We start from the raw sequence: 10,892 nt of genomic DNA on the forward strand, positions 1-10,892 counted from the left end.
GAAATCTAGTCGTTTGAAGTGTTAATTTTGGGCTTAAAAACTATCCCTACACATGATGTCTCGAGACCTAGCAAGATGTCTTGAAACAAGGTTGAAAAATAGTTATTATACAACTGTTGGCAGGCCATGTCGCGAGACAATATGCTAATTGTCTCTAGACATATTGCACAATGTTTCAAGATAGACAACTCCTGAAGCAGATTTTTGCTTCGAAGTTTTCATGTCTTTAGACGTATAATCACATGTCTCGGGACTTGCTTGCTAAAATCCCTTAAAAATATTTTAAACACCTTAGAATACTTTGGTATTAATCCAAAGACATTTAGATAAATTAAAACACATTTAAAATATGTTTTTGAGTATTTTGCTAGTCTTTAAAAATACGTTAAAAATGTTTGATACAATTTTCAATCATATTTTCACTAAATGATTTAGCACATATAATATATATATATATATATATAATTTGTCTTAAATGTTATTATATTAAAAGCTTGCGACATCAAAGCTAATTATCAATCTCAAATTGACTATAAAACACTTTCATATCGCATCCTTACACTATAAGTTTCTTCACCATTTACATAATTTATTTAAAAATTTTCATTCAAAGAAATTCATAAGTGAAGCCTATAATTTAATTTTATTCATATATTATTTATATATTTTATTTTGTATTTATATTATATCATAAAACATTAGTTCAAGCCCACTTAACTGACTCATATATGGTCTTCTTGGTCTCTCCGGAGACATTCATGTCGATAAGTCAAGACAGATATTTCCATGATTACACCTTGCTGGCTTTTCGACCTCATTGGTGCTCCTCTTTAGTTTTTCGACGTCCCTCTAATGACGGCGACTAATGAAAGTAGCTAGGGGGTGGTTATTTCTGATGTTTGTTTCTAAGGTTTATGTTTGCTAAAGTTGAGCTATGGTCCATTTCAAGCCTTTCGACTTCTTTTTTTTTTTTAGGGAGGGTGTTACTGTAGGCCTTTTTTATGTTTTTATTTGTCATTTTCTTTAATGAAATCTTTGTATTGAACAAGAAAAAGAGCATGCCAAATCCCAAGTAAAAAAAAAATTAAACTTTGTGAATAACTATAAATTTATTTAGAAAGTATACATGTATAATATATAGATGATAACAATAAAATCACTCAAAACAAACATATATATATAATCTGGTCTACAAGTGATCCATGAAATGGATTTAAATATGCTAATCAACACACTCTTATAAGAAAAATATCTAAAAATCATATGTTTATTGTTGAGGGAAAACAAACATAGTACCATGATTCAAGGTTTTGGCACGATAGGCAAATCAGGCAACTTAAGGCAGTTCTTGTTTAGGTGTTTCCGGCTTTGGTAGATTGGGTAACTTAGGTAGTTCTGGTTTGGGTAGCTCTGGAACTTTAGGTTCTTCGGGTTTTGGCATGCTAGGCAATTCAGGAACTTTAGGTAATTCAGGTTTTGGCAACTCAGGAGTTTTGGGCAATTCTGGTTTCGGTACCTCTGGAACTTTAGGCAATTCTGGTTTTGTTAACTCGGGAATTTTAGGTAATTGAGGTTTTGGTAATTTAGGAGCTTTTGGCAATTCTGGCTTAGGCACCTCAGGAACTTTTGGTAATTCAGGTTTTGGCAGCTCAGTCGCTTTGGGCAATTCTGGTTTTGGTACCTCAGGAATTTTTGGCAATTCAGGAGCTTTGGGCAATTTCTGCTTAGGCACCTCAGGAACTTTAGGCAATTCTGGCTTTGATAACTCAGGAACTTTTGGTGATTCAAGCTTTGGCAACTCGGGAGCTTTGGGTAATTCAGGCTTGGGCACTTCAGGAGCTTTGGGCAATTCCAACTTAGGCACCTCAGGAACTTTAGGCAATTCTGGCTTAGGCACCTCAGGAACTTTAGGCAATTCTGGCTTTGGTAACTCAGGAACTTTTGGTAATTCAGGTTTTGGCAACTCAGGAGCTTTGGGTAATTCAGGCTTGGGCACTTCAGGAACTTTAGGAAATTCTGGCTTTGGTAACTCCGGAACTTTTGGTGCTTCAGATTTTGACAATTTAGGAGCATTGGGCATCTCTGGAACTTTGACTTCTTTAGGTTTTTTCAACTCGGGAATCTTAGGAAATTCAGGCTTTGGCAACTCTGGAACTTTCGGAAACTCAGGAACCTTGGGTAATTCTGGTTTTGGCAATTCTGGAACTTTCGGAAACTTGGGAACCTCAGGCAATTCGGGCTTTGGCAACTCCGGAACTTTAGGCAATTCAGGTTTTGGCAACTCAGGCATTTTAGGTATTTCAGGTTTCGGGATTTCCGGCAATTCAGGCTTTGGAAGTTCAGCCTTTGGGAAGGACGGTATCTCAGGCAACTCGGGTTTAGGAATCTCTGGCACAGATGTCTCCAAAAGATGCCGAGCACCAACCAAGACTATGTTGCTACTCATCGATGACAAAGTGATTAATAAAAAGGGTAACACAAAGAAAGGGAAACGATGATAAGCCATGATTAAGAAAATCAGATGGGAAATGACAAGAAGTGCTTCAAAATGAATACTTGAAGGGTGCTTGTTTATGCAATTGCATGAAATGACGAGGCTTTTATAGGTAACAGGAAGTGGAGAACAAGGAGGTCCTGTAGATGTTTGGTGAGAAATTCTAGATTTTGTTAGCTCAACTTCTCACCTGTTCTTTACTGAAAAACTATATCAAACTATGACACATACATTTGACCACCATTATGAAGTTGGCATCACCCTAATCAAGCCTTTGGTCTTTATATTGGATTGAATAAACAATTAATGTACTCATATTATCATACTAAATTAACATTTGTTTAACACCTTAACTCTGCTTTATTTTCTTCAAACATAAGCTGGGATTTTTTTTAATTTTGATTACGACACGGTTATATAAAATAATTAGATATAATATTAGAAAATAATAACAATATATGAACGAAATAAAATTCATATAAAAGATTAATTTAAAATTTATTTGCTACGTTTGGTTTGTTCAACTATATAATACCAACTTGCTTTTGCAACGATAATTTATGTTTTTGTTTCTTTGTTATTTAAAAATAAATTAATGAAAGACGTAGAAGAAAATTAAAATATTAAAATTTGATTACATATAGTTAGAGGTGATTATGTGTTGGTTCCGCTCCAACTTCAATAGAAGTTTAGGTCCATTTTTTAGGTCCAGGTATGGTTCTGTCTGAAAAACGGGTTTAAATTTTTATCCCAAGTCTGGCCTGGATAAAAATACTAAAATTGAGCCCGTCCGTATTAAATTTTTTATATGATTATTTTAATATAAAATAAATTTAAAAATATAATACATTAAATACACTTAAAACATTAAAATAAATGTTTCCCAATAAATTGAAAATAAATTAAAAATTTTATTTGTACTTAAATAACACTAAGATAGGTTCAACTTAGCAACCAAATACCTCTAAAATAGTAGCAAAATTAATAATAAAATAAGAGTTATACAACATCCAAATAAGATCAATAAAATAGTAGCAATATAATAACGAAATGACACCAAAACAATGACAAAACAACAGCAAGACCAATGGAAACAGCAGAAAAAGCAGCAGATTTTTTTTTAACAAATTCGAGTTGAGCTTAGGCCAAAAAAAAGCTTACCTAAAAGCCGGCCTGTTTATTGATAAATTTATAGAATTACAGTACTGAAAAAAAAAAGAAAAAAGAAAAGAAAAGCAATATATATGGTTTGTGGAATGATTATATTACGCATGAATTGGATGTTATTGAATCCATAAAAAAATATGTTTTGTGTGCTTTTATGCTAAGATTATTGATAAATTTTAATGGATTGAATTATGATTTTTTTGTTAAATTGGTTTGATAGACATTTATTGAAGGTATTATCTTTTTTATATGAATATATATTTAATTTTTGGGTTTTTTGATAATAAGTGTGTAACACCCCTACCCGTATTCATTGTCGGAATAGAGTACGAGGTATTACCGGAGTTTACTGAACATTTTCAGATAATTTTGAGTCATTTATTATTCATATTTTGAAATAATCATAACGTCTCTCTATTGGGCCCTCGAAGCCCAAAACATACATTAGAAACCAACTGGAATAAAATCGAGATCATAAAAAATTTCGCAAAATCTTAAATTATATTTTCATCTAAGTACATACCATTTCAATGCTCCTTATAATTAAACATGTTACCATTCAATCAATAGCTTGGCACTTGTCTAAGCGTCAAACAACAACATTGTTAGTATACTTGCACATATTTCATATAAATTCAACATTGATATACCTATTTTCTCAACATATCACACTTGAGTTTAATAATAGTCTCAACTTACATAATTTCCTTGTATCAACATATCAAAGATAATTATATATGTACATGTCACAAAACATATTATTATCTTACTGTTTCTTCATAAGCATATATCATTCATTTCGTTATATCAATATTTCATGCACCATCATTTCCTTATATCTTGTATATATTTATTTCGGTAATAGTTCGTATTAAACTTAACATAAATTAAATTCCATGTACCTATACTTATTTCATTTATCTATCTTCTTAATTATTTCATACAACTATTTTGTACATATATTTCCATATGACCAATTCCTGTAAACATTTCACACAACCATTTCATATAACCATTCCATCTGATACATATTACCTGAATATCGATTGTTCAATAGATATCTTGGCGTTTCTCTTCCTCGATCTTATTTATTTTCGACATGATGTCATAGTATCTTTCAACTATGGTTTTACTCGTTTTCTGTCATGTTGCCATGGTATCTTTCAACCATTGTCTTATTCATTTTCCCGTCATGTTGCCATGGTATCTTTCAACCATGGTCTTACTCATTTCAGTCAAGTTGCCATGGTATCTTTCAACCATGGTCTTATTCATTTCATATCACGTTGCCATGGTATCTTTCAACCATGGTCTTACACATTTCATATCAGGTTGCCATGGTATCTTTCAACCATGGTCTTACACATTCCATATCAGAGAGCACACTCCCGCGAACCTCATCCTTACAATGGGATTACCAGTCCAGGCTAAATCCCCTGTAATATAAACTCATAGAATATTGTCGGGATTACCAGTCCAGGCTAAATCCCCTGCAACGACAATTACTCTAATGAGCTTGGATCCGAATTACATCCGAAGCTAAATTGAGACCCTAATTCGGATTACCCGTCCAGGCTAAATCCATTTTCTACATATTCTTCGGGAGGGCTATATCAGGATAGGATCACCCATCCGGGCTAGATCATTTTTACCGTGAATTCCTTTTCAGAGATCCATCGAATTTTCCTTCCATTCAACCGGGATTTTTTCCCCTTTTTTTTTCAAATATTTCAATGTTTCATAAATTTCCATATAATGAACATTCAAATCATATTCATACAAAAAAAACATGCATTTCAAGCATTTAAGAATATAATTCAAGTTACACGAACTTACTTGGCGAAATTGCAGAAATATCAAGATTAAGGGGCATTTTGGTAATTTACCATTTTCCCAATTTTCACCCGATCTTAAATTGAAAATTTCATTCAATTTATTAATTTAGATAATAAAAAAATTCATTCCCTTCAATTGGGTCATTTTTGACATTTTTACAAAATTACCCCCTGAAGTTTTACTTTTATTCAATTCAGTCATTAAGCCTAAAACATGCAAATTAGCCATGCTAGCTGGATATTCATATATATTTTCCTCCTCCTCTTCTCCATTCCACATCCTTAATGTATATAACACACTTGTAAGTAACATTATCTATAATCTTTATTATTTACTTTTATGAATATTCAAGCTGTCCATCTATATCATAGTCACTAAATTATTTATATCTTGAGCTATATAACTCCAAATTAAGATCTGATAATTTTCCCTGAAACTAGACTCATATATCTTCTTACCATAAAATTTTCAAAATTTTTGGTTTATCCAATAAGTACAGTTTATTCTTTAAAGTTACCCCTATTCTGCTGTCTAACAGTTCCGACTCTTCTTCACTAAAAATTAATTATATCCTTGTACAAGATTCAAATGATGTTGTCGTTTGTTTCTATGGAAAATAGGATCATTAAGGATTCTAAACATATAAATTTAAACCCATAATTATTTTTATCCAATTTTTTATGATTTTCCAAAGTCAAAACAGGGGAACCCGAAATCATTCTGACCTTGTCTCATAAAATTTATTATATCTCATGATTCACAATTCCATTGCTTATATCGTTTCTTTTATAAGAAACTAGACTCAATAAGATTTAATTTCATATTTTATTCATCCTATAATTCGATTTATAAAATTTTTGGTGATTTTTCAAAGTTACACTACTGCTGCTGTCCAAAACAGTTTTAGTGAAAAATGTTGATTTCCATTTTGCCCCAAATTTCACAGTTTATACAATTCAGTCCTTACTCAATTAACCCCTCAATTGAGCTAATTTTTCTCAATTAATACTTTAGTCTATCATTTTAAACTTCTTCATAACCCCTAAAAATCAGAACTTTAGCATTAGACATTAATTCCAAACTCTTTCTTAATTATGTCCTAAAATGAATTTCCATCAATTTTACTTGATAAAATCATTATATACCAAAATTAAAGCTTCAATTCTATGATTATTCATCATATTATTTCAGCACTCATCCATAAAAACTTTAAAAATTAGCCATGGAATCAAAAACTAATGAAATAGTAAGTTGGACCCAATTGTAAAATTCCAAAAATATAGAATTTTCAAGGAGAAAGCAAGAATTAAACTTACATGAAGCTAGAGCATGAAAACCAGCTTTAACCCCCTTCCATGGCTGTTTTTCAGCTGATGAATATGAAGAGAAATGAAGAGAATTCTAGATATTCCAATTTAGTCCCATTTTTATTTAGCTAATTTTGGCAATTTTCCAATTTTGCCCTTATTTCACCATTTCCTGATTTTTCTCAGCTATTGCTGCCCAAAATATCTCCTTTGGGCTTATTTTCAATTTAGGTCCTTCCTCATTTGACAATTGAGCTATTTAATCCTTTTAGCAACTTTTACACATTTTTCAATTTAATCCTTTTTATTTAGTTGACCACCCAAACGTCAAAATTTTCTAACGAAATTTTAATACTACCTTATTAACATTCCGTAAATATTTATAAAAATATTTATGGCTCGGTTTATAACATCGAGATCTCGATACCTCTTTTTCTCAATTTCTTGACCAAATAAATCTTTATAAAACACAATTTACTATTCCAAAAATCTTTTAAAAACTATAATTGGCTCATAAATATTAAATAATATTCATTTGTCGGATTTGATGGTCTCGAACCACTATTTTCGACATCATTGAAATTCAGGCTATTACAAAGTGTTTAAAAATTTTGATTTTAAGTTTGGTTTTATAAAATTTTGTTTTGAATTTTAATTGTAAAAATCGTGATGGTTGTTTGTTTAAGTATTTAGAAAAATAATCAAAGATTAAGGTTCGATTTCGATTGCATCATTTATATAACCTTATTTTGAGTTATTTTAGAAATTATAGTGTGATAAGAAATTTCAATTTTGACATTTGATTGTTATAGAAATTTTTAAATTTAAATATTGGTATGTTTTATATATATATATATTAAAATAACTTAATTGAAGGAATAAGTCGCCAAAGTGACCTTTGTTGCGTAAATTATTTTGTTTTGGAATATAAAAGGTTATGCACATATAACTTAAGTTATGTTAATATTGATCAATCTAAAAGAAAGTTAATATTTAACAAAATTACATGTGCAATTGGGGTAATAAATAGAGGTGTGCATGGGCCGGGCCGGGTTCGGGCCGGGCCCATAAAAAAATTTGGCCCGTTTTCAAGGCTCGGGCCCGGCCCAGCCCGAAATATGGGCCTAGAAATTTGTCCAAGCCCGGCCCGGGGGAAAAAATGGTAGGCCCGAGCCCGGCCCGGCCATATTAAAATTTTTTTTTTGCTTTTTTTATTAAATAAAAAACTTTAAAATATAATAAATCAATTACATTTAAAACATAAAACAAATATTAAAACAAAAACAAATAAAAATAAGACTAAAATAATACATAAATTAAAAATAAAATAAAAAGTAATTATATTAAAATTAAAAAATTGAAACAAATTAAAATTAAATTAAGAACTAAATTATATTAATAACAAAAGTTTTACAATATTAAAATAACATTAAAAACAACAAAAAGAGTAAAGTAAAATACTAAAGTTACTTAAAATTAAAAATAATTTTTTTTAAAAATAATTTAATATTAAAATCGGCCGGGCCCGGGCCAAAAAAATCTTACCCGAGGCCCAGCCCATTTTCTAAACGGGCCTCATTTTTTGTCCAAGCCCATTTTTCAGGCCTATATTTTTACCCAAACCCTCCCATTTTTCGGGTGGGCCGCCCGGCCGATGCACACCTCTAGTAATAAACATGTGACAATTATTTGATTTTACATGTGAGTGATAAATCGACCCAAAGAAAGATTTATTGTTCAACATGTTCTTATTGACAATTTTTAATTACTACAACAAGATATCACTTACAAGTTAATATTTTGTCCAAAGATGAAATATTAATAGAGTGGCTGGTATCTTAATATGAGATTTACCTTTATTCAAATTATTTTTGTTTAAATTTGAAATCTTATGTGAACTTGTTTTGATTGATTCAACTACTATACTGGCCAACATCACTACATGCATTGAAACATTTAGGGGCATTATGTCTGATAATATTACCATGGCCAAGGAATTTAGGATCAACATTGAAAAGAGATTTGTCAAGAACGAAAATGTAGAAATTGATACGTTCTTAACAAATCTGACTTTAATGAGGTATATAAGAAACTAAGAAAGTTGCATATACTACATTACAAAAGAAACAACAAGAGGAGTTAACTAATTATGGTTGTTTCTATTTTGGTGCGAAAGTGCACTTCTTAATTTTCTTTGTTTGAGGTTAATTTGATTTTGATACCTAAACGCGCTTGGTGAATAAATTCTTGTGCAACAACTTGCATTAGTGTGTTTATGCAAGGCTGTCAAAACTATTGAAAGCCTAATGATGGTAAAAGATACATCTACGTAGGCTACAATAATTCGGTAAAAGTTAAAACAATAAGGACTTTTAGATTATTATTAATAATTGGATTTTATTTGAAATTGAACGATACTTTCGTTATACCGTCCTTTAGGCGGAACTTGATTTCCATATCAACATTGGATAAATTTAGTTATTCTTGTTCATATAGAAATTGAAATTTTAGTCTCTTTCATAATTTAAATTTGGTTGGTTCCAGTTCTTTATTAGGTTATGAAAATTTATATGTAGTAGCCAATTTTGGCCCAGACCAACAAACAAACAAAAACAAAAAACAAACTAACTAAAATAAAAGTCCATTTTTTTAGTCCATTTACAATATATGTGTGGCCCAATAATTTAAAACCCATTTCAGACCCAAAATGCAAACCAAACCAGCCCAAATCCTAGCCCATTAGCTATCAAAATTTTCAGCAAGCAAACCCTAGCCCCCTCTTCAGCCGCCGCTCCTCACCATTGGCCACCTCGTGCAGCACCACGCCCCTAACCATCGCCTCTTCCACGCGTCGCAACACCTGCAACCAAATCAAAAACAGCAGCAAAGAAAGCACGCAAGAAACAGAGAAATAAATAGCAAAAAACAAAAAAACAGAAACAAAAGGATTTTGATTTCAGCTATAAGAGCCATTGGGATCTCTCTGTAATTTTTTTACGCGCACAAATAATTCTAAAAAAAGAAACAGAAGTTAAACAAGGTTGATTTGATTTTCTTTTTTTCTTTTTTTTCTTTTGCCTTTCAATTTCTTGTTTATTTTTCTTATTTTTTATTTGTAAATTTATTTTAAAAATTAAATATTAAAAAGAAAAGTAGAAACTTACCTGGACCGCCCCGGAGTCGCGCCATCGGAGCCTCATCTCCGTCGATGGAGTCAATTCCAAAAATGGGGTAAAAGGATCTCCTTCTTTCTCATTTTTGGGCTAAAAAGAACGTGGCCCTTGAATGGCTTTGAAATGGGGTTGAAGAACCCGTCCTATGCGGCTCTAGCCACCGCCCACGGTGGAGTCAAGACAACGGAGGCGAGGATGGGTTTCAAAACCCTAGCCGCATGTGAGAAAGGGAGAGGGAGAGAGAGCAAAGAAGCTCTCTGTTTTGTTTTGTTTTTTTTTTAAATGGGGGGCTGGAAATGAAATTAAAAAAAAACTTGGTTTAAATAATAAAGTCAAACCGGCGCCGTTTGGAGAACTAGGTTTAGAGGCCAAAACGACGTCATTTTGGGCCTTTAACCCGTGCGACCCGACCCGCACCCACGGAGGATCCGCGCATTTTGACAGAATGGTCTATTTGCGCATTGGATCCCTCCGCTTTCTTAGCGCGTTTTAATGTGGTCCTGTGCCACCTTTTTATTTTGATTTTTTCCCCATAATTTTGTCTCTATTTCAACTTGGTCCTCGGGCCATTTGCAGAGGCAGACCTTGAAACGCTGCGCATAAAGGTGTTGGGAATATTTCCCAATCAGTCCCTCAAGGTTGCAGCGCATTTTAAATCGGTCCGTTGCTTCATTTTTTTTGCCCAAATTTTCCCTTTAATCTTATTTAAATTTTGATTTCGTCCTTTTCAAATGCTTGCATTATTTTATTCGAATTTGGACCCTTGATTTTCATTTTATTTGTAATCTAACCCTTTTCATATAAATTTGGACTCTTTTTATTATTATTTATTTTAGACTATTTTATTTATTTTAAATTTCATATATTGAACTTTTTAAATTGTTTTAGATACATTATTTTAAATTATTTCATATA

At 31.8% G+C, this 10,892-nt stretch overlaps 1 protein-coding gene and 1 long non-coding RNA gene across 2 annotated transcripts; both read right to left on the reverse strand.

Moving 5' to 3' along the window:
- Positions 1-1,090: 1,090 nt before the first annotated feature.
- LOC108455971 (protein PELPK1-like) lies at positions 1,091-2,579 on the reverse strand. The gene has a single exon (XM_017754557.2). It carries the CDS (start codon positions 2,504-2,506, stop codon positions 1,337-1,339), a length of 1,170 nt encoding a protein of 389 aa, XP_017610046.1. The 5' UTR covers positions 2,507-2,579; the 3' UTR covers positions 1,091-1,336.
- Positions 2,580-9,429: 6,850 nt separating this feature from the next.
- Positions 9,430-10,266, reverse strand: LOC128291494 (uncharacterized). Its single transcript, XR_008281298.1, has 2 exons — positions 9,969-10,266; positions 9,430-9,664 (listed from the first exon to the last, which is right to left on the reverse strand). It is a non-coding gene; the product is annotated as an uncharacterized LOC128291494 (long non-coding RNA).
- Between the last annotated feature and the right edge of the window lie 626 nt (positions 10,267-10,892).

This window comes from Gossypium arboreum, chromosome 4, assembly GCF_025698485.1.
Source record: "Gossypium arboreum isolate Shixiya-1 chromosome 4, ASM2569848v2, whole genome shotgun sequence".
NCBI classification, from domain to species: Eukaryota; Viridiplantae; Streptophyta; class Magnoliopsida; order Malvales; family Malvaceae; genus Gossypium; species Gossypium arboreum.